The sequence below is a fragment of the Haemaphysalis longicornis genome, unplaced genomic scaffold (assembly GCF_048455015.1).
Source record: "Haemaphysalis longicornis isolate Haplotype H1 unplaced genomic scaffold, Haemaphysalis longicornis Haplotype H1 scaffold_1, whole genome shotgun sequence".
NCBI lineage: Eukaryota > Metazoa > Arthropoda > Arachnida > Ixodida > Ixodidae > Haemaphysalis > Haemaphysalis longicornis.
In genome coordinates this window covers 123,199,584-123,224,439 of record NW_027526203.1, presented here as the reverse complement: position 1 = coordinate 123,224,439, position 24,856 = coordinate 123,199,584, and the positions used below count along the sequence as shown (strand labels likewise).

Below are 24,856 nucleotides of genomic sequence, written 5' to 3'. Positions count from 1 at the left end.
ACTGCCTGGTGAAGCACAATAGCTGCTTTGAGATTTCGAACGCCAATATTATTGTCATTACGACAGGAGTTCTGAAATATAATTCATGTTCTGTGTAGTTATTTAATGCCGCAATAGGTGAATTGTAGGTTGTTAATTATGTCTTCGGCAACGACTGCAGCCTTTGGAGACATTTACAAATATCCATGTTCATTTTAAACAAATCGAAAGTGTCGCTTTAAATGTCGCTGCCATAATGTTTTCTATTTCACCTCAGATATTGCCGCACATGTTATCTTATCTCCTTTGATTGAGAGAGTGTCGCAAACTAACATCACCAGCCCAGAATAAGCAGCGCAGCGCAGAATCTCAAACGTTGCTTTAGTGTCCGGTTATTTGCTTGACATACTTGCCATTACTATTTTGTTTTCACTTCATCTCTGGCAGAATGCAGGCCATGTGGTAAGGGGTTTCAAACTTCCTGTGATATTTCTGCTCTCAGAAGCAAAGTAAATAAAAAATCGGTTGGGTGGTTACTGACAAGTAAAGTTTTTTGAGGGCGGGAGGAGACGGCGAAGTTTACGCCACACATTTATCTACATTGGGTTTAGCAAAATGCGTGCATTCTAAAAGTACTCGCGTAGTTCTTATATAGCATGGCGTTTTGTAACGAACGCTCCAAACACACGAAAAAAGTAAACGCCCGCTTCGCGCTACTCGGCTAACTTGAAGCTTCCCAGCGCTTGGGGAGCACGCGGAACGCTGCGCGGGCTGGCGCGGACGGCGCGCACATGCATCCTCTCGCACAGCAGCGCCTCAAGCGGGCGCCGCCGCCAGTCATCACGGTCGGGGCCACCTCCGCGCCCGCCCTCAGCACACTAGCCAGTATATTCTAGGCACTGTAGTTCCGGGCAGCGCCGCCCAGTTTTACAATTGAAAATAATATAGTAACGTTACAAGGCGCGTGGCGTTAGATTATTTTCAGTTGTAAAACTGGGCGGCGCTGCCCGGAACCGCCACCGATCCTTCTCTCTGTGGCGCTGCAGTCGCAACCGGCTCGGCAGCCGGGGCGCTCGCAGGCGGTTTCGCTTATGCTTCTCCCTTCGCGTTCCTAGTTCAGCGCTCGGCGCGTACGTTTCTTGTGCGTGCGCGGGCGCTTGGGTGGGCGCACACATCTGGTAATTATTACATTCTCGGAAGCAAATAGCTACAATGAACAGCAGACACAATGACATTTTTTGCGCCCCTTGTGTGGTTCTTCCGGGTCCTTTTTTTGCCGAAGAGCAGTACTCGCAGTAGCCGGCGCATTCAGTGCCGCGGTCTCCGGCGTTTCTTGTTCGCGCGGTCTTTCTCAGTAGTGTTGAGTGCGCGATGCCGTTCGAGTGGCACGTTTAGTGATTTGCCAGCGACTGTATTCCATTGATGTGGGCCTCTGCATGTGAGGCTGATGCAGACAATGCCGACCTGCTTTATTCCCGGGTGTACCAGTACTGGCTACAGCAGCAACAATTAAAAGCAACATGGACAGGCACTTCTTCTCGGCTTCCAAAGATGCGACGCTTCGCTCGCTATGGATTAAGGCCATCCCGCGTGCGGGTAAGGAAAAGGATACCATGTTGGGCTAGTTGGTGGTCAGATACAAAGGAAGGAACAGCGCACATTTTAACGAAGAAGCATTGTGGTGTGTAACTCTGTCCGTCCTTCGTTAAAATGTGCGCTGTTCGAATTCCTTTGTAGCGGATAAGAAGCTTTCGACAAAGTCCAAAGTGTGCGACTGCCATTTTCACGAACAGGACATCGACAAATGGTTCGTACATGCAATGACGTTCTCTCTGAGGAATTCTCTGCGCGCGTCATCAAATCGTATTTGGTGACGTGCATTTCTATTCCAGATTCCTTCAGCGAGAATGTGCCTTGAATGTGCAGGTTAAGTCGGCGCACAACGCGCTAAGCTACTGCAAGCACGCTGGTAATTAAAGTTGTAGAGTTCGATTTAAATGAAAAAAAAAAAAAACCTTGCATACATGTATCTATTTATTACTTTTTTTCTGTCAACATGCTTTGGTATTTTGTAGCCATATTCATCGTAAGCAAAAAAGATGAGTTGATTTCTAAATAAAAATGCTTGCATGTTTCTATTCATTACTTTGTTTCTCTTAACGAGCCATAATCACCTTAAGCAAAAACGATGTGGAGTTGATTGTAAAAAAAAAAAACGTTGCATATATTTTTCTACTTTGTGTCTGCCGTAAAGTGTGTACTGTAAAAACCAATAAATTGCTGCAAAGAACTTTATGCTTATTGACATGTAAGCTGGTTTAACTTCGTCAGTTAAATGACTCAATAATTCTTTCAATTAGAGATATTTCGAATTTGCAGAAACGTCGCTTCTTAGTGACGTACGTTTGGTAAAGCTAACTGTTGTCAGGGCAAAACATGGAAAAGATACTATTCTAAAAAGGACGTCGAGAAAATTAGGAAGTTTCGTCTTCGAGTGGCCTTAATTACTAGAGCCACAAAGTGACGTAGCTCCAATTGATGGTGACCTTGCTTCTAATTGGCTGGAAATAAAATGAGCGGTTTCATGATTTTTTTATAAAATTCGGAAGAGTCAATCAAAATAAGCTTTAACGGAGGCTTATTCTACGCTACCAGCTCGCTGCAGACCGTTCACGCTCGTGGTTGACTGCCAGCGAGCAGCCGACGCAAGCGCGCGCAAACTACGATGCGCTTCGGCTGACCTGTTGAAGAAAGCAAAGCAATGAGCCGTAACTAACGGCTTTTACGCCCCACATTAAGCGATCCTGAGCAGCTACTGGAAAGTACTCTGGCCTAGATGTAGTCTGGACGCGGATAACTTGGCGGGTAGCGGGTAGTCTTTAATATTACCGCGCGCTAACGTCATGAAAAGGCCGAAGAGGAATTGGGAGAGGCGCCGTTGCACCCGACGAGCAGCGGCCGGGTAGAGCAAAATGCGGCGGTCCCGCCCTCTCGCGGCACGCCGAGAAACGGAGACACCGGCGATGCACGACGCATGGGGAGAGTTTTACAACTGAACCTATCTAGTAACGTTAGTAACGTTGGCGCTTCCCGCCACAGCTTTCCCGCAGGAAATTCAACGTCCTCCTCTAAAGTTTTCAGTTCGTCGTTTCCGTTGACGTTCAGCTTCGCGAGCCTTCGTCCACGATTGCAGCCGATTTGATTCCTCTTCGCTGCCGCAATGACCTTTACTCCATAATTGTTGCTGTAAGTGTGAACTTCTTACATTTTTTGGAAGTGTTAATCATTGGAGATCCCCTTGGAGAGGCGTACGCTTTGACGTGTATTTTTCGTTCTGAGCAACTGTTGCCACGATTACGGCGAACGCTGGGGTTTTTCTCGTTCCGAGCAAGTGTTGCTACGATTACGGTGAACGCTGCAGATTTTTCTCTTTTTTTTTTTTTACGCGAGAGTAAAAGCTCAAAAAACAGCCGCGCCCGGCCAGCGGTGTCAACGAATCACGCGGACGTAAGTAAATTAAGACTGAAACGCATAGGAAATAGTCAGACGGCCGCTAGTCAATTAAAGGGACTGCAACACTTCCGATAAACGTTTTCACTCTTCGCGTCTGGAAGTATGTGCGAAAGCTATAGTTATCACCAGCACGGTGAAGTTCTGCGCGATTTGCTCGTCGCAGCATGATATGCCTTGCGTTCCTGCTTTGGTTTTGTGGCTTTCTTTTTCAAGCGGCGATCGAATGCGTTCAGTGCTGCAGCTGAAGGAAAGCTGGCCAATACCCGTGAAGAACGCCAAGACCGGGAAAGAGAGAAAACTCTTTTGAGCAAGTTTCTGAGTTATCTGATGGGCATATAGCAGTAATTTTTCACTGAGGTACTTTGCGACCCCCTAATCTAAGGTGTGAATGTGTTGGTTGACTACCTTCTGCAAGCATTTAAGATTTAGAAAAAAAGTGAGAAGTGTTGCAGAGTCCCTTTAAGACATGAATTAACTAGACATGTCGATGTGTAATCAAAGCAAACCATGGCGATAAAAAAGTGGAACGAAGACTCTTGTGGCTCAGCGATGAAGCTGGAGATACTCGCTTGGGAACTACCATATGATACGACAATGGTCTTGCGAGGCCCACCCTGAAAATCTTCCCACCATTCCTTTCTCCCTTTTGCCAAATCTTGCTCGTACGCAAAAAGGTTGCTTCGCAGCATGACTTGCACGTTTAATTTCTCCGCGTAACACATGTTTTACGGTTGCTCTTTGTACAACACGCCAGGTATGCAGACAATGCAGGCACACACATAGGTTTCGTGACTTTTGGCAGCAAGAGCATTGCTTGCCAATATGACACGCATAAGCATAGAAGTCGGACGCAAAAGGCGGGCGTTGGACTTTAGCTGGAAGTGCGAATTGTTTGGCACGGATCCTTTATCCCTTTCACCAGTCCAAGAGGGGTCCTCGGCACACTGATGGTTGAGAAACGTTGCCACAAAGGCATAATAAAAAATTGCATGTTAAAAACAAAACATTCTGTGTAAAAAAAAAAACGTGTGCAATTATGACATCTTTCCTAATAGAAGGTTTTAGACTAATTAGGCCGAAATATTGTGACGCGCCCCGCAGCGCTCTCGTACAACTTCCGCGCGTTCTCGTGGTACGTGGGCTGCTTCGTGGGCGGACGTTAGTCGTTATCCGAATTTTCGCTGCGTGCACAAAAAATCCAAAGTACAGGTGGGCCCCTCCTGCTTTGGAGTTCTCGAGCACGCGGCCGCAAAGTATGTCAGTCTCACGCACGATATTCGATTAAGTAAACTCGAATAAACGTTCGTCGGGGATCGGCAAATTTTCTCTGACGATGCAGACCTGGTTTCGCCTCAAACCGCCCTTCTGAAATTTTCCAAGGCCAAGGGAACCTTCTTTTCCCGGCCACGGCGGCCGCTTTTCAGATGGAGGCGAAAAGCGAAAACGGCTGTGTGTTCGCGATTTCGGCGCACGTTAAAGATCCACAGGTTATCAAAATTAATCCGGAGCCCTCCACTACGGCGCGCTTCATCGCCTGTGAGGCGTCGGCGCGTTACACCCCACAATCATCACAAGAAAAAAAAAACACCCAAGCTTGTTAAAACCAGAAGTTTATACACACACCACATCGTAGAGAGTGCAGTTAAAACATTAAATTTTTAAGAGAAATGCCGCACAATGTGATTTTAAAATCGCGCAACATCCGTCTCGGACGTCGTCAGCCCGGACACCACTGTGGTCTACAGTTAAGTGAAAGTAAACTGCAATTATGTGCGAAAAAAAGAAAATGTCGCTTATATACAAAACAGGGGTCGGCAGAAAGATTGATGGGCAGATGAGATCAAGAAGTTTGCGGGTATAAATTGGTCGCACTTAGCACGGGACCGGGATAATTGGAGATCCATGGGAGTGGCCTTTGACCTACAGTGGGCGTAGATAGGGTGATGGTGATGATGATGATGATGATGACGATATACAAAAAATGAATTTGTAATTGTACATTTAAAACTATTTTCTGAAGTTCTTTTTTTCAGCTTCCATTGCTTTCTTGGCTTTATCAATTTTTTTCAGTTGCCCCGTTAGCAAGAGAATGTGCGCAAGGGAGAGTCAGTGGTATTTTACTTGAAACTGAGTCGATTTCGGGGACCGTCGAAGTCGATCGTCTTTGAAAATCACCGCGTGGCAGCATTTGATCATATTTCGTTCGATGGCCATCGACTTCAATGACCGCTGAAGCTGTCTCTAAGAGGATTAGTATACCCGCGTGCTACACGGCCAACTATATCTCGATCGCCTTGTTTACAAAATTCTCTGACGTGGCAACACGCTCGCCTGACAGAAATAGCTAGGGGGGCATCGACATAGAACGACGCATATGGCTGTTTGGAGCGCGAGTTCTGCCGCCCATTGTTCTGACGGATGTTGAATCATGCGACGCTAAGCGCGGCTGCCACCTAATGGAATATGAAAGGAAATGTGGCAGATATTACTAATACGCAAAAATGCGGATAAAGCAGAATGCATGGGAAGCATTGTCAAGCAAGCACAAACCACCTTCCCGTGCACCTTCCGCCAATGATATCGCTCTGTCTTGCTCTCAGTGGGCGGGCTCTCCCGGATTCAGTTTCACTCAACTTGACCTGGTAGACATACAGTACCAGTACTGAGCTGTAGTTCAGCTTAATTTTAATCGCCCAATTTAACGGAGTCATACCTTGGCTCGTGGTTCACACATACGACTATAGTGGTGCATGGCATGGCAATGCGCTTCAATACGGGCGCTGCCTTATGCGTGATTACGTTCTGATTTTTATTTTATTGTGGGCTCTAGAGCCACTAAATAAAAATGGTTTAGCCTACTATAGTAGGCTAAACTATTTTTATAGCAGGCTAAACCAGTAGGCTAAACCTAAAAGGCGCCGACTAAAGTTACTTATGACTTTAGTGGGCGCCTTTTAAGCACTCTGACTAACTTAATTCCACCCACATACATTCCATGCCATAATTTATGTGCCATTTTGAATTCACTGCTCGATCTGGAGAGCACGTTTATGCTGCACGGCGGCTATCTGTCGGAGTGGCACTCGTTATCAAGATCTCGCCTCGCTCCGCTACTGAGCCTTTAGCCTCTTTCTGGGTTCTGGTGCGATACCTCTGATTACCGATTGTGTTTCGCTGGTCGATTGAAATTCGTTCGCTGTTCATCGTACTTTGCTTGCATACTGATTCCCTGCTGCTCCAGGTGAACGTGTGGGGTTCACTGCCCAAACATGTTACTTCCAACGTAAGCGTGCGTGCGATCTGCCCTTTGAGGCGATTTGGATTCGCAAATAAATAACTGCGCGCAAGCGAGCTTACCTGGCGCCCTGTCCATGGCGGGCACGATCGACGACGCCGTCTGCTTCGCCATTGCTTGGGCCACGCCTGACTATGCTTGGACACGCCGATCACAACAAGTTTCGCGCTCCGTGGGTCTCCTCCTGAGTGTCGGCACGCCTCACACTTGAACGTGCGAGGAGCTCTTTTCCACAAAGCCCGCTGAACTCCATCTCGTCGATTTTCCTTGGGATACGTGACGCATTTATTACTCCGAGCCCGAGGGCCGAATGCCTCGCTAACACCGACTCAGCCCGATTGCGCTGCCGCCCGCAGAAGCCACGACCGCCGCCAACCACTCAACACCGCCATGTTGCTGGCTTCCCGTCTCCGCTCCCAACTGCTGGCCGCCCGCGGCGGACGAGAGCACTTGGGGCGCGGCGCGAAATACGAAGGCAGGCTGTCGTCGCCGGCCAGACGTGCTTGTGCGCGCTCCGTCTATCGCCGGCGGCTTCAAGCGGGCGTACCGTTCGCCAGGCGTTTCTGGTCAAGAGGTCTAACGAGTCAAGAGGTCTAACGAGTCAAAAGGTCCAATAGTCACGTGACCGCCGAGTCGAGAGGTCCAATGAGTCGAAAGGTCCAATTTGAGTCAAAAGGTCCAACCAACAAGTCAAAAAGTCCAATTTGTGTGAAGAGGTACAACGCCATGAGGTACAACGCGTCAAGAGGTCCAAGAAGCTTTATTTCTAATGCGTAGCAACGGTAGCATTCTTTGCCGATGCCCCCACAGCCACGACCGTGTAACGCACGTACTGCATTTGCACAAAAATGCGCAATTTGGAAAGGTAACACCTCTAATGGATACAGTGCGTGAGAAGTGACAACTGGTCGAACATAGTTTAAAAAAAAAAACACGAAAAACTAAAAAAAGAAAAAATTGGAAAAAAGGACCTGACAAAATAAAAAATATGCATCATTTGCATCTCCAAAAACCGAGGACTAAACGCAACTAGCCCGCAAAAAACGTACCAAACACGAATAAAGAAAGCGAAAATGAGCAAACCGTGTAACGCTCTGCATTTCCACAAAAAATTCAAAGCTGGCGGAAGTAACTCATGTAATCCTTATGATAGCGTAAATGGAGGTAATTCGTCTAACATATATCGAAAATGAACTCACAAAATCAAAAATATGCATCTTATACATGTCATCCAAAAAAAAGAAGTGTAAACTAAAAAAAAAGCTCGGTAAAGAACGTTGAAAATACCAATAAAAAACCGCGATGACGGACGAACCCTGCGGTACGCCTTGCATCTGGGGAAAAAATTCATAATTGGCGCAGTAGAGGCAGTTAATCGGTGTAATGCTATAAACTCACATCATTGCCGAAAAAACAAAACAAAAGAAAACTGAAAAAAATAAAATAACACAACGTCTTGGACTACCCAGGGCCAATTTGGGATGTGAAGAAGTCACATTATAGACAAGCGGCATACGGATGCTGCGCATTAGTAGACCATTCTCTGAATTTCTGCAGATTTTTTCTTCTCTGTTTATAATCAACCCCACAGCCGTTTCAACCCCTTCAGCTCAGCTAATTTTATAGAATGGCTCTATAGCCAATAAAATGTCCTAGCAATATTTGGTCGTGTAATTTATGCGGGTCTATATTGCAATGAACGGCTTCTTGGGACGGTTACTGACTTCGTTAGCTATTTGATAAATCTGGACAATAGGACTGATGCTTATTTTAGAACTCGTCCTGTCCTTCCTGTATGCGTTGTCATTTTCGCGCAAAGCCCGTGTTTATTCACCGCGCTGCGTAGTTATCGGTGAAAAGTATAGACAGACACTGTTAGCTACAGTGCATGGTTGTATTGCTATTAATGACTTCTGGTAGCGATTACTAACCGCTTCGGCGACATATTTTGGACTTTTAAAGTTTAGTATCTGCGTTCCAGTTTATGTGCTCTACACTCTGGTGAAGTCACGAACGGCAATCGCTGATAGTGTTTCGCCCCGCTAAAGCGACGGGCCCGTGATGTCCACGCGCGCGCGCGTTTTGAAAGGAGATTGCGCTTAATGCATGACGTCCCTTGCTTTTCCTCGCACAGTTTGTTTGACGTCGCTGCAGTAATTTGTACGCAGAGTAAGTCCGAAAAATCACGGAAACGACTGGCGTCATGTTGAAAATACTCGCAGTAGCGCGCTCTTTTTGCCGCGCGGAGGAGCGCCCGGATGCTGTGATGAGGCGCAGGGCAACTTTCGTTATCGTTCTTAAGTTGTACCCTAGTATAGGACACATTTTATATCAATTCTGGGGAAGTGTACCTCAGCACCTCACGTTTAGCCTTCCTTTTCATGTCCTCGTAATCGCAAATATTTCCTTGGGTAGGTTGTTCAGTCGCGGGATCTCACGTGTTCTACTGATTTTTTTTTTTATCATAACTAGCGATCAGGGCCCATTCCGGTTGCCGAACGTTATAGTCTTCAGACCTAAGTGATCTTTTTTCAGCGCGTAGCACAGAATTCATGTTTCTTCGTCCTTGTACAGTAAAATATTTCATCTTCCACCTAGAATGTTCGACGATGCAGACCACGACCAACTTTACTAACTTTACTTCGGACCTGCCCAGCCAGCGGCGCTCAATGGGAGCGCTTGCGCAAATACAGGAGGCGATGGCTTGCGCCGAGTCTCGTTTCGCGCCAGGCCGCTAGGGGCGCTTTTACGCACTGTTGCGGCGAGCAGCGGCCCAGCGGCTACGCTGGCAGTGCGTGCTCGAGCGCTAGTATTGGCCTCGAGGACATACCGTGGCGCCACCTACGAGCGACGTCACTTGTAGGACGCCGAATCGTGTTGTCGTCTGCTACAACACATTTCCCGTGCGTATGCGGAAGCGTGTTTTTTTGTTGTGGCCACCGTCTCGCCCGCTCCTTGTGGATTTGATGCAAATTACCAAAAAAAGTGGTCTGTAAACCAAATAATTCGGTCAAGCAATCAGCGACTCGCTTGTTCCCGGCGACACCGCCGCGTTTAGGTAGTTTCTACCATAGCGACCTACAGCTCTTACATACGCAGCCAGCTAACGCCAAGGACGATGCAACTGATGCCGAGAAAAGTACGCTGTAAATTCATTATGAAATACTTGTGACGGGACGTGTGTGTGCAAGCAAACACCTTGTAAAAGCGACGGAAACACGTCGCTCACTTATGATCTCACCGCGCGAACTGCTCGTATTGCCTGGTAAATGAATGTCGCGAGAACGGTGATCAGATTGCTTCGCCGCACATGCTTAAAAGTATTGTAATGGTCTGCAGTTTGGCTTAATCAGTGCCTATTTCCCCTACGATGTTTTTATAGTCGGATTTGATTAACGATCACTGCCGTAGCCTGCACTCTGCACGGCTGATGTTTACTTTTCGTGACTTGTCCGCAATGTATGAACGGTATGAACGCGAGTTTTTAACGCCTTCGAGCGGGTTCGGACAAGGCTATATTTAGTTTTCATTAGGTGCTCGGCGTGGTAATTTATAATTACAGCGTGTTTTGTATGTTTACTGTAAGCCGGCATTTCTCAAGCATCAATTTCGAAACTCACGACTTCTCACAGGAGGCGAGGCTGCGTACGAGGCGAAACATGTCGTTAATGATTTCGGGAAATGGGGATATTTAGAATAGGAGAACCGAGCGTTGGGGGCCCCCAAGAAGTTAGAGGAACCCAAACGCAACACGCGCGTGCGCGACGGGAGGGCCTTCGCCAACAGCTCGCAGCCGGCTTCGGATGCACGTAATCGGATGTTGGGAACTTTAGGCTTGGCGTCGCAGCAGATATTTCATCGCCGTTAGAGTTGCGAGTGACAGTCCCTAACAGAACGTTTCACCGCGCTGGGAACTCTGTAAGCGCGGTGATTTTCGTTGAAGCGATCGACGATCAAGATACCTGCACGGCCTCGGTCGATTCTGGCGCGCAAGCATAACCATCCTTCGGCCGCTCGCCGCACCGTGCGTGAACGGGCCGGCTCTGCCGGGACCGACCTCCGCGGCCGGTCGGCGTAAATCGCGGCAGATATTTGAGCATCGCTTTGTAAACCACAGCTGATGATACTACCTATCAGAATTTTTCATGACACTAACACCCACTTTCACCAATCTGGAACTTCTTTTCCACGACTTGTGCGATTTAAAAAGCGGCGACAAGTTGTTCGGCGACAATAGCGGCTCGAACCTGCGTCGGTTCGAGCCGCACCGTCGGCTGTGCGGGCAGGCACGGCGGGTGCGTGTGCTTCTGCGAGCAGTTAACGCTTCACGATTTCCTGCTTTATACATTTCTTGCAAACAAGGGAAATCTAGAAACTTCACTCGGCGATCGTCGTAGTCCACATTGTTGATCGGGGAAACAAGCCGCTGCTTATGCCTCGGTCGCATGCGTAATACACCACCACGCTCATGGTGTTTGCGGATAATCTATCACAGTTGATACGGTTATACAGTCACCATTAGGTCGAACTGCGCCTGACGCACTGAGAATTAACTTCAAACGAAGGAAATTAACACGAAAATACTTTTAGAACGCGCTTCCTAAGCGAAGCGTCACGCGCAGCAAGCCAACTTCGCAGCAAGATAGGAACGGTGATCCTACAAGTGACGTCAAAACGATCGCAGCGCCGGCCTCTCCAGTGGTGGGCCTAGCGGCCATATGTCTGGCGCGGGAATTCGTGTTTAATCACACTTCAGTTAATTGATTTCGGTAATTCCGAATGAATAAGTAGCAGTTTTACGGTGACCATCCCTGAATGAATGTTTTTTTCTGATTCAGCGTGTTAAGGCGGGGCGGGGCCTCTTGACTGGCTTTCCCGTTGTGAGATGCGTTACGGTGCACGCGACGCATTTAGTTTCGTGGTCTGATACGAAGTGATGCCGAAAAAAAAAATATTATCTCACGTACTGACAACGGAACTGGCTTTTTAACCAAAGTGTACAGGTTCATACTCGCAGGGGGAGGTTATTTCCGAATTTGATGTACATTGGGAAGTTCATAGCATAAACCAAACATATGTCATAAAAGCTTCCCAGGAACTACTCTTTTTGTTATAGTAAATACAACAAAATTGAAGCTTTCTGTTGAAATTCCTCATGAAGTGTAGTGGTTTTTTCTTGCTATAAGGATGCGGAGGAATTTTCTATGCTCGGAAAACAAAATGCAAAAATTCAAGCAACGAAGATGCTAGTTGCGGTCTTGATTAGCGACGATGATTTGGCCCCTTCTTTGCGAATAAATTGGAAATTCTTTATTGCGAGTGCATGTGGAGGGCTACAATGACCTGCTACACCACTAACTCAACAACGATGTCATTTTAAAGGAGCCATGAATGCAAGTTTGTTTTATTCGAAAGATTTCGTGTTTTATAGTGCCCCCAGCGCTTGTCCGGATACAAACGATGCTTTATTCACTGAGGAATTGATCAATTTAGGTTAAAATTTTGATTTTCCCGCTAAATCGTTTGTTTTCGGGGTCTGCAATGACATCACAGGAACCGACCGCTCTGCAGCCTAGAATACCTTCATTCACGCATCCGCCGTACAGGGTAGAGACACGAAAACGCTGGCGCCGCCATTTTGGGTCGCTCGATCGCCGCCGAAGCAAGTCACTGTGTCAAAACCGCGCTAAAATTATCGCCGCAACGCGGTGTACTGGCGAAGTTTGAATCATATTATCTGTTTCGCGTTGCTAGGTCACGTGGGAAACGAACAGAATAACGCGCTGAGCCCGTTGGCCCAATTGCGGCGGCACGGGACCGTTCGAAGGTTGTCTCCACCCTGTACAGCGGTGTTGGTTTGTTCCCGCGTTTCTTTACGTTCCGTAGCCTAGATGGCGCCACCAACCGTGGCAAGCCTTTGGTTTGTTTTTGACCGTATTTGAACCTGGCTTGTTTTTGTTCTGGGAGAAAATAATCGTTCCCTGAAACAGTGCTCGCTCGACAAATATGGTCACGTAAGACACCGTTACTTGCGTCAATCGGCCAGTGTCGTCTGAGACAACCCCAAGCCCCGTAGTGCTGTGCAGCACTGCAGCTAAACCAAGCATGGTGTGCGCAGTACGAACAGCAGTACGCATCAGTACTTCTATGTTTACATGTGCTTTCGTAACTTCCACTGTTTGTCCCATTATTCTTATTGCTTTGTAAAGAATGTGCCCTAAATTTAAGCGCAAATCGCTCGTTCGGCTAGCTTCTAAGCTCTACCGAATTTGCGTCTGCTTGTGCCGGCCTCCGCCAATCGCAGAGCTGGCTCGAATGACATCATAGGTTACGTTGCGGAAAATGAGGTGGTGGGTCGCATGGCCATTCCCTTTTTTCCTAGATATCTAGCTTATTTCGGCGAAGTTTACGTTAAAAGTGGTGTCAGTATGATTCTAACGAGGCAATCTTTTGAATGAACCAAACTTGTGTTTTCTCTTCATGGCTCCTTTAAGCCTATTTACAGGATAATTTTATTTACATACACAATGCCACGGTATTGGCACACAATGCCACACTGTATATAGTCAGGTTTTCAGAACATTAATGAACGCTCGTATTGCACAATCCTTTTCACTTTGGCTTTTTTTTTTCAACAGTTCATTTTCGTTCACAACCATACACTTCACTTGAACAATGGAGCACAGTAGTCACACTTTCAACACTATTCTGGAGTCTGGTTTTTCCGCAATCCTTTTCCCTTTGCCACTCTTGGCCGTTTTCTCCGCAACAAAAATTGTGAAAAAAGGTCGGCTGAACTTCTCCAGCCCGAGCTCAACCATTGCCCTCGTATGACTATCCGTTGAGCCGTTGTGGCTGAAAAGCTTGTTTTCCAGTGCAGCTGGTAGCATCGTCCTCACAAACAGTGCCATCGGTGTTTTTTAGGATATCTCAAGTTTTGCGAACGCTTGGGCCGCTCTTTCCAGTGCACAGACGAATTCCAGGAACTGAAGCCTCGGATAAGATAGCCCACCCCGTCCAAATTGAAGATCACCGCAGCGGCAGGTCCAGATGAGCGAGGCGCCTTAAGCCACTTTACGCAGAGTGAGCACTTAAAGGGGCACTGACACAAAAATTTTGCATCTTGTTTTTATTGTTGCGATAAGTAGCTAGTGACCTACTTATAACCTGTAGAAACCTCATTTGCTTCAGCGTGCGACGGTTGTTTAATTAGAGGCATTTTCAATGCGGCCAGTCGCAGTTTCGGTTTCAGCGAGTGCCGCGAAAAGATGGATTTTGTGTGAACAAAGCTGACCACGTGACCGTCGGAGGGATATCACAGAGCAGAGCCGCCGTAGCACTGTCGAATCCGCATCGACGGCAGTTTCTCCGAATGCCCTCACGTACTGATCTCGTGAGGCGCTTAGTTAAAAAGCGACCGTGGATGCGACGCAGGCGCTGCGAGTGCAAATGCTACCGCGGCTAAAGAACGACGCGCGACGCTCGAGACGGTGGGTGGCAAGACGCGCGCTGGGAGCAGCCGGCCGGTCTGCCTACAGGTCCACCTACAGATGTGTTCGGCTTAGCACTGCGGCGGATATTCGAGTGCCGCTCTCGTAAGCGGTGCAGATGGCAATTTTTAATGAAACCCGCCATCGCATCATTAACTCCTTTCTCATGTAAGCCACCATGGTCGGGACTTGGGGACAATTTCGTGCAGCGGTAACAAGCTATCACTCGAGCTACCTGCGCCGGCCTGGGCCACTTCGCGGCCGTGGCCGCCGCCTGCACAGCGACCGTGCGGCTAGCTCAGTGGGCTTTTCGTGCCTCCGGTGCGTTTTCGCATCCAATGGTAATAAACAGTAATAGAAACAGAGTGCCTGGAATCGCATTAGAACTTTGGTCGCGGCCAGCTGCCCGATGAGCGGACGAAATCACGGCGCCTCCGCCGCCAACGATCGGGTCGTTCGTTCTCGAGAGCAGAAGCTCCGCCCTCCGGCCCTCCGATTGGAGCGGCGAGCCGGGCGAGCCGGCGAAAAACGCCGGCAGTGCGGAAGCGGCAAACACGAACTCGTGACGTGTTTGGATGTTGTTTATTTACACAATATCTTCGGGATGTCGATTGCGCGTGGTCCTCTGCTGGCTGCTCGGTTGCGTTTCGCACACTGTAAAATTGATTTTAAATATGTTCTAGGCTGTATTCGCCGCTGATATTTTGCAGATGATGTATATGTGTTCCCACCAATCTATCTCCGAAGTTATCTCGCCTTCAAAATTTTGTGTCAGTGCCCCTTTAATGTGTTCCTCGACGGTTCTCTTACGAAAGCCCGCAATGAGGTCCAGTGTGCTGGCCTTGATGCTTGGAACTGGATAACCAAAAAAACACACCAATAAATGCGGTGGGAACATGATAGGTACGCTCAGATGTAAAGACAGCGCACCGCTGCGTTGCTATTTAACACCAATCGACCATATTAAAATACAACTATGCGCAGTGAAGCATGCTAGCTTCAATTTGTCGTGATCGCTTGAGCGATAAAGCGCATAATTACAAAAATCAAACACAATTGTGAAGGGAAAAAAATGAAACGAAGGGTGTTCTCATCTTTTCTTGAGATTGCTTTTATCCATTTGTCTCAAACTTCGGTGACGGGGAACTGGTGAAAGGAAATATTTCTCACCTTACCTCATTCAGATCTACAATAAGGTACGAAACAGTATACCATCGTCCTCCTTCAAAAGAAAAACTCGCTTCAGAGGACTTAATAAGTTGTATTTCTTATGTCTGAAACTTCGTGCTTTACATACAGCAGACGCAACTTACGCTCCACGCCGCGTCTGCAATAGCGCGTTCTGCATGGTTGCGCCCACGCGTGCGGCGGCCGCGGCGGCGAGGAACGACAGGGCGTAAGTGGCGCCACTCCACTAGCAGCGGCGAAAATTATCCCTGTGACGGCGGTGCTGGGGCCGCGCTTGCTGGGCAGGTCCGAAGTATAGTTGGTCGTGATGCAGACACACCCTGTCAATTAGGTACTGTTTAAGCGTTATGCCCGTTATTTTGCATGAGAAAAGTGTTATGAGAAATATTTGTTCAAACAGAAATGCAACAATTACAGGTATCATTCGATGAACAGGGTAATCACATTAGGGTAACAACTTATGCACATACTATATATATATATATATATATATATATATATATATATATATATATATAAGAGAAGAAAAACTTCGAACAAGGTAAAAGCACGATTGTGGCCTACGTTTCAGCAAAGAGAACAAAGCAAGTTCTCTTTGCTGAAACGTAGGCCACAATCGTGCTTTTACCTTGTTCGAAGTTTTTCTTCTCTTGTGTTCTCTACCATTTTCAAAGTTCTACTACTCCCTGTATTATATATATATAGTATAAGTAAAGAGTCGGATACACAGCAAGAACAATAACAAACAAGGTTTACTTACGTAGCGGCAACGGGACTTGCCTTCATCAGAGTAAAGTTACATGATTTTGCTGTCGCAACGACAGCAAAATCATGTAACTTTACTCTGATGAAGGCAAGTCCTGTTGCCGCTACGTAAGTAAACCTTGTTTGTTATTGTTCTTGCTGTGTATCCGACTCTTTACTTATACTATTTCTGCGCGCTTTGTGAGTTTATCTTTCGCTATATATATATATACAGTGTGTTGCAACGATAACTGGAACACTTTAAAAATTTTTCCTGAGCGATCCGCCGCACTGTTCACGCTCAAACTTCACACAAAGGTCGCATTTTGTGGTCTATTTTGTTTGACACCGGGAACAACAACGGTACTTACCTGTTTATTCTGAAAATAAATAAAAACGATTTTCGCCTATGGGAAAATGGCGGCGATTTGGACGTGCGAGCCCGAAAACCGGGTTTTCTGATCGTCTGTTAGCTCATTTCTAGGTGCATTTTCTGATCGTCTGCTGCACCATTTGGCTCCGTACGTGAATCTCAAACGTGCGTTTCACTCTGCAGGTGGTTCCGTCGTCCCAACATCAACTTGCGCTGGCTCGCACGTTCAAATCAGCGGCCATTTTCCCATAGGCGAAAATCGTTTTTATTTATTTTCAGAATAAACAGGTAAGTACCGTTGTTGTTCCCGGTGTCAAACAAAATAGACCACAAAATGCGACCTTTGTGTGAAGTTTGAGCGCGAACAGAGCGGCGGATCGCTCAGGAAAAATTTTTAAAGTGTTCCAGTTATCGTTGCAACACCCTGTATATATATATATATATATATATATATATATATATATATATATATATATATATATATATATATATATATATATATTGCTAGGAGGTTTATTGGTAGCGAAGCGCAGTCACCGGAATGAGCAGACAAGGCTATATCCGAACCACTGCTGGCGATGACTCGTGAGGGCAGGTGACGAAAATGATGGATGAGAGGCCATACGGGCTGGTTGGCTAGTGGTGATTTTTCTTTACAATGTATATATATATATATATATATATATATATATATATATATATATATATATATATATATATACAGGGTGTCCCAGCTATCATGCACCAAGATTTAAAAAAAGAGCAATTGCCCTACTCGAAGGAAACCTAGTGCATAATGTTTCTAGTGCAGTGTACTAGTGGGCAGTAATTTTTTCGTTAATGAGATTTAAATAATTAATTTTAATTAATTATCTAACTCGACAAATACTGTCCTAATCGTCCAAGTGTCAATGAGGCACTTGTGGGTACGGACGAGAGGAATCTAACTGCGGCATTTTCAGCGACGATCTAATTGCGTACTGATTTATTCTGACTGATAAAGAAACCCCGAGAAATATGAAAAATACCACGTGACAGCGCTCCCACCTGCATCGTAAAGTAGCGCCCTCGAACTAGCTAACTGAAAGCAACTGCTCTGCCTGTCACATACCCGAAAGGACAGCGCATCCCCTTGATAGTGGTTTGCCGCCAAACTTCCACGACTGATAAATCTTTGAGGCCTTTCTCTTATTGCCATTTGCCGCTCCTAATGCAAGGATCATGTTGGCCTTCTGTTCATTAGAAAAACGCATTGCGACTGGGGCAATGCAAAACGACCCTTTAAACTTTCGAGCTGATTTTGTCAATTCTTTTTTGTTGGAACAGGTTCTGAGGCGAAAACACGAACCATCCGTGCACTCGACCTACGCTAAGATAACCGCTATCACACCTAATTTTTTAAATAGCATTATACGCGACGCGTTGCTTCCGCTGGGGCAGATGAGGCAGATAAAGCAAACACTCGTTCGCGATTTTTTCTTTCTTTCTTCCTTTTGTTTATTTCATTCTGGCTAACTAAGAGAAACGTTGTTCGAGGGCGCTACTTTACGATGCAGGTGGGAGCGTCGTCACGTGGTATTTTTCATATTTCGCGGGGTTTCTTTATCAGTCAGAATAAATGAGTACGCAATTAGATCGTCGCTGAAAATGCCGCAGTTAGATTCCTCTCGTCCGTACCCACAAGTGCCTCATTGACACCTTGATGATTAGGACAGTATTTGTCGAGTTAGATAATTAATTAAAATTAATTATCCAAATCTCATTAACGAAAAAATTACTGCCCACTAGTACACTGCACTAGAAACATCATGCACTAGGTTTTCTTCGAGTAAGGCAATTGCTCTTTTTTTTAAATCTTGGTGCATGATAGCTGGGACACCCTGTATATATATATATATATATATATATATATATATATATATATATATATATATATATATATATATATATATATATAGGAAAGCAAGTTCTCTTTGCTGAAACGTAGGCCACAATCGTGCTTTTACCTTGTTCGAAGTTTTTCTTCTCTTGTAAATATATATATATATATATATATATATATATATATATATATGTGTGTGTGTGTGTGTGTGTGTGTGTGTGTGTGTGTATGTGTGTGTGTATTTGAGAAAATGGTTGACTCCCGATTCAAAACAAAAACTGCTTTAGTGAAGTTACGACTGGAGGCCCAGTCTTCATCGTGGTTAGTCCGATGAAGACTGGTCCTCCAGTCGAAACGTCAGTAAAAACAGTTTTTAATCGTGAGTCCACCACTTTCTACAATATTTCTTCTGGCTCCTCGAGAAGTTTAGAAGTTTTTTCTACTGCTTACCTATATATATATATATATATATATATATATATATATATATATATATATATATATATGTATACACACAGAAAGATATGTCGGTGGTCTACAACACCAAGGGAGGCATAGGGGTGTTGTTAGGCTCTTTTTTCTATGGTTAGTCAAGTTACCATTTATTAAATATTCGTAAGAAAGAAAGAAAGAAAGAAAGAAAGAAAGAAAGAAAGAAAGAAAGAAAGAAAGAAAGAAAGAAAGAAAGAAAAACACGCGCCCAGAGTGGGGACCAAACCCACGCCTTTCGATTTGATCTCGAATGCCACCAATTCGGCTATCAGGGTGACTGTGTTCTGCTTCTCTTTCTGGGGTATTTATATAAAGGGGACCTTCTTTTCAACCCCCGGGGCGCGACTCGAACCTCTACAGCCTATCATGAGCGGGTAACTGGAGGGAAACCCTCTTATGCTACCTTGGCATCAAGACTGCCAGAACCGAGACCCTCGCTAGGCTTTCGCAGAATAAAATAGTTAGGAAATGAGGGGCTCGTTGACGAAATACAGAAATATAGGTCGGCAGTCTACAACGCCAAGGGAGGCATAGGGGTGTTGTTAGGCTCTTTTTTGTTACTACGGTGAGTCAAGTTACCAAGGTCCCCTTCTCCCCGTGTAGTCAGAGTGGCGCTGGCTACCACCCTCAAGTGTCAGATACAGTTATAGTAAATATAAATACCCCAGAAATAGAAGGAGAACACACTCGCCCAGATAGCCGAATTGGTAAGGCATTCGAGATCAAATCGAAAGGCGTGGGTCCGGTCCCCACTTTGGGCGCGTGTTTTTCTTTCTTTCTTTCTTCCTTGCGTATATTGAAAAAATGGTAACTTGACTAACCGTAGTAAAAAAAAGAGTCTGACAACACCCCCATGCCTCCCTTGGCGTTGTATACTGCCGACCCCCCTCATTTCCAAACTATGTGTGTGTGTGTGTGTGTGTGTGTGTGTGTGTGTGTTGTGACGTTTCCAAGAAAATGCCAGATTCTTTCAGTAAGTAATGTTTATTGGAGCCAGGCTGTGCTCCGCAGCAAACAAAAAGTCAATTCAAGCGGTGTAAAGCGGTGAATTCAAGCCCCCAACAAAGCGCCATGCACAGTCGAGTGTTTGTCAAATGGGATGCCGCGGCGTTTGCCCCGCGAGCATTTATTTCTCAACGCTATTCTTTCCCGAACCACCGAATCAGGTCGAGAGCATTGTTGATAAAATCAGAGAATTCTAAGCTAGTGACGACTGGGCAAACCCTCTATCTCTTAAACAAGGTTGGCCGGTGCTGCACACGACGGAAAGAGCAAACCCCGGCTCAGCTCGAAAAATATAAGATTGCCCGGCGCGGCCAGGCGCTGGTAAAAAAAAAAAAAAGAAATACATGTTCTCAGCAATATATACACAACTAACACACAACTTGTATCGCGCTGCGGAGGCTTCGGGTTGGAATGGCATTATCCCCACCAGCTACACACGCTTGGCCTGCCCGCTAGCACGCGTCGTTTGCGGACACTTGCCCCTTCTGTGTGCTTCCTGCGTCAGACGCTGACGTTGAACATTTGCTGTGGACTACACACATACTGAGCGGCGCACAGGACACGTACCCCTGCCCTCTCCGACTGTCGTGGATCCGGCGTAATAATATCACCGCGCATATTGCGGCGGATACTTCCTGTCACCTCTCCTCGGTTCCACGACCGCTGTCCTTGCTGACAACGGACCCACATGAACATTTTGTCCAACTAAAGGAAGATCTGCGTCGCGCCACACGCGCTCTCATCCCACCGTGTGGAACAGACCTTCCCAGTGGGCTCGCTCACTGGGAGGAGGTCCTGCTGCGTAGACTTCGAGTTGGGGTGGCCCTATCCGCTGCGGTAACCCGGGCGTGGCCACCACGATACCATGCCCCGTTTACCAACACCTGCCCCTTCTGTACCGTTCCTGCCGAAGACGCCGACACCAATCACCTGCTATGGACGTGCGCTTCTCTGAGTGCAGCGAGATCCAGACACCTTCGCGGCACAGGCCTGGATCCTGGGAGACCCCCTGATCTCCAACGATGGCTGTGGGGGCCCCACCACCGCTGTCTTCTGGATTTCCTCCGGGAAACGGGTGCCAACTTGTACCTCTAAGACTTTATGCCAAAGGGCATACTATCGCAAAAAAAATACACAAAACACAAGAAAGAAGACACGGACAGGCGCTACGCTTCCAACAGTTTAATAGCAACGACCGCAACGTACATTTATACACACATCCCGACATGCGCAATAGAGATGCCCACAGCGTCAGCGCAAGAATTGATCTAAAAACCGACCCTCAGCGTTGAACAATACCACCGACGTGTCACTAACACAGTCACTTCCCTTCAATCTGATATGATGCGCCTCGAGCAATTCTCTGGCTTTCTGATATCTGCTCTTTCCCAGTATCTTTGTCTCGGACAATCGTTGCTCACACTTTGTGCAGGAATCGCAATGCGTTGTCAAATGTGCGCCGTTATTAGGCCTTAAATTTTGCGCATTCTCCCTTAGGCGGTCGTTCAAGCATCTCCCAGTTTGGCCGATGTAGGACTTTCCACAGGTGATTGGGATTTCGTAAACCACCCCTACAGCGCAGTCAACGAACGGCTTCTCATGTCGTTTTTCTCAGGCCCTCTTTTTGCTAGTAGCAGCAATGCGAGAGCAAAGTTGGCCGAGCTTACTCGGAGCAGAAAAAACGACAGGGACACCGTACCTCGTCGCAACCTTTTTTAGGTTATGTGACACCTTGTGTAGGTACGGAACCACTTCAGGTAGCTTGTCATTTCTTAGCTGCGCATTCGTCCTTGGCTTACTATCCTTCACTTTTTCAAGGAGGGTTTCCGCCACCGCATTCACGGCCGACATACCCGCTCAGTATGTGTGTAGACCTCAACCAACACGCCCAGCAACACGTTCTCTTGATTTGCTGTGGACTTGCCCAGGCCTTAGAGACGCCCGAACGCAATACCTCCGAGGCACAGGGCACCATCCTGGGAGACCCGCAGATCTCAAGCGCTGGATATGGGGGCCTCAGCACCGGTCTCTTAAATTTTTGCGTGTTACGGGTGCAAAGTTATACATATGAAAATATTTTCTTATGCCGTAGGGCAATCTTTCGAAAAAAAAAAAAAACAACATATGCAACTTATACGCACAGACGCATTATAATTTCAACTGTTCGAATTTATACCGCGACTAGAAGTTTCTCTTCACGGCTGAGGGCGAAGCTCTCGCCCTGTCTTGGTTCAACCCGCGCAGGCGCTCCACGGTGGGTATCGGGTCTCGGGTTTCCGGCAGAGCTTGGCTGTCGGTTCTTGGTTCTTTTGCTTTTGCCGGTGGGCTTGAGGGGATTTGTTACAGCGTGGACCTCTTGACTCGCCTTACCCGCGTCAAAAGTTTCACGGTGAGTCAAGAGGTCCAACGAGTCAAGAGATCCAATATTGGGCCTTTTGACTCATTGGATCTTCTGACACGTTGGACCTCTTGACTCGGAATAAAAAAAGCATGGTAGTTTGCAAGCGCCCTTAAAGGCTATCATCATCATCATCATCATCTTTGTCGTCGTCGTCGTCGGCCTACTCAGGTCCACTGCAGGACGAAGGCCTCTCCCGTTGACTTCCAACCGCTCCGGTCCTGCGCAGCTCGAGTCCACAGCTTACCCCCGAATTTCTCTTTCATCACTCCATCGGGTTAATGGCCTTAGACCCCTTCTTCTAGACCCATCTCTTGGTATCCACTCTGTTACCTTAATTTTCAATACATGTTTGGTTCGTTAAAAAGACTACACTGTCGCGATAACAATGATTGACATTTTATCGCAAACTTTGAGAGAATAATCGAGATAAAACATGCTGTGGCGAACCCCCCAGCCACTTTCCGGCGATTTCTCTGACATCACAGGATCTTGTTGGTGTAATTGACGGCCGACGACCTAAGCCGCCGCCAAAAACACGATTGCGCGATTGTATAGGGGCCTCTCCTTCTATTCGATCCTGTCATTTGAATTCTAACGTGCAGTTAACTCACTAATAACTGCGTTTTTAGTGTTGGCCTATACTACATCACTCCTCAGCGACGAGAAGCTCAGCTTGCTGTCAGAGTTGATACCGAGGTCATTAACATCTGCCACATGAGGTAGCACTTCGCCATTAATGTTAAAGGGGAACAAGATGTCAGTTTTTCCCTACTGAAACGTTCCGTATATACGGAATTATGGGAATACGGATTTCATACGCATTATGCCCCCCCAAAGCACACCCAAAGTAGATGTTAGTATAAAAAACAGGGAATCACATTAGTGTGCGCAATCAAGATGTCTGGCACAGGTTTCGTGTTTTTATCTGCAATAATAAGCAAAATGACGCTCCGTATGTTTTCCGTATATTCCGTATATACAGAATTCATACGGACAATGATTTGGTGGTTCTAGTAAACTTACAGGCATAAAATCGGTGTCAAATTCTTGGATAAGTATACCCTATTTCTTTCACATATGTTTATCAAAAATATTCCGTGTTTTGTTGTGGCTTTGCGTCATTCTAGGAAAGTACTCCGTATTCCCATATTTCCGTACATACGGAACTTTTCAGGAGGGTTCTTGTGTTCGTAATTACCTTAGTTTTAGATGTATTGATAAGTTTGTTGCAAGCGCACCAGTGCGAAAATGACGAGATTGGTCTCTGGAAAGCAGAGCAGCTTTCAGTGTTCCGAACAAATATTAACATTTTGACGTCGTCAGCATATTAGAGAAAATTACAATCCTTAAGTACTGGCGAAACATCATTCATTCAGATTGAAAACATCATATTGAAAAGAGAAGCGGCCCGAGAACAGATCCCTGAGTGACACCAATGGTGGCCTCATAGCAAAGTGAGGACTGTCCATGTACACTCACAAAACATGACAAAACACAATCAATCAATCAATCAATCAATCAATCAATCAATCAATCAATCAATCAATCAATCAATCAATCAATCAATCAATCAATCAATCAATCAATCAATCGTTTATTAACGTGCCCAGGAACAGCGCCGGAAGGCCTTTGTGCTGGCGCACGAAGAAAAAAAAACACGCAATGTAAGATGCCTACACCTCACAAGTAATGCAATTAAAGGACAGTGTTGCTGACACACACGCACAAAAAAATTACACACAGTCGTACACCAGAATATACATGCGCCCACAGAACACACACACACACACACACACACACACACACACACACACACACACACACGCACGCACACACACACACGCGCACACGCGCGCACACACACACACACACACACACACACACACACACGCACGCACACACACACACGCGCACACGCGCGCACACACACACACACACACACACACAAACAAGTACAGTGCCTTGCAGTAAGCATGTGACACCACGCCAGTGGTCGTCATACACAGATAATTTCAAAAATATACATAAATGTAAACAAAGTTTGGTTGCACGGAAACGGAGTGAATCAAGATAGCTTATATGTAAGAAAAGGAGCATAGAAGGAATATTCATCTAGAGAAAACCAGACATTGAATAAGGGGAATATATAAAAAAGAAAGTATGTGTTGTCATCACTTCATGCATAAGTGACCACGCCTGAACAGAGGATAAAAAAGGTCACTTGCATGACAAGCTCACAGACGTGTTTACGGAACTGTGTCGAGGAATTATTAAATATGTCTAAATATTCGGAGTACTGATTGTACGTACACTGGAGGCGAAACATGGGGCAGACAGTTGGGATTAAAAAATGTGTCGTGTCTTCTGGTGGATTTTTGCGGCACATGGAGTGGAACATGTTGCAGCATTTCACCACAAGACACTGTGCCGTGCGTGAATGATTTTGAACGGGAAAATATCAGCCTTAATACGTCTGGAGTTTAAGCACTCTAGT

The 24,856-nt window shown here is 46.3% G+C and overlaps 2 protein-coding genes across 2 annotated transcripts in view; one reads left to right on the top strand and one right to left on the bottom strand.

The window, feature by feature from the left end:
• Nucleotides 1-7,215, bottom strand: part of LOC144179571 (uncharacterized) — a 38,606-nt gene extending 31,391 nt beyond the window's left edge. The window contains exon 1 of the mRNA XM_077707981.1: nucleotides 6,850-7,215. Within this exon, the coding sequence (XP_077564107.1) occupies nucleotides 6,850-6,901 (52 nt within the window). The 5' untranslated portion in view covers nucleotides 6,902-7,215. The remainder of the gene's footprint in view (nucleotides 1-6,849) is intronic.
• The window catches only part of LOC144179580 (three-prime repair exonuclease 1-like), an 83,611-nt gene continuing 61,845 nt past the window's right edge, over nucleotides 3,091-24,856 (top strand). Inside the window, exon 1 of the mRNA XM_077707996.1 lies at nucleotides 3,091-3,225. The gene's annotated coding sequence lies outside the window, so the exon portion shown is untranslated. The remainder of the gene's footprint in view (nucleotides 3,226-24,856) is intronic.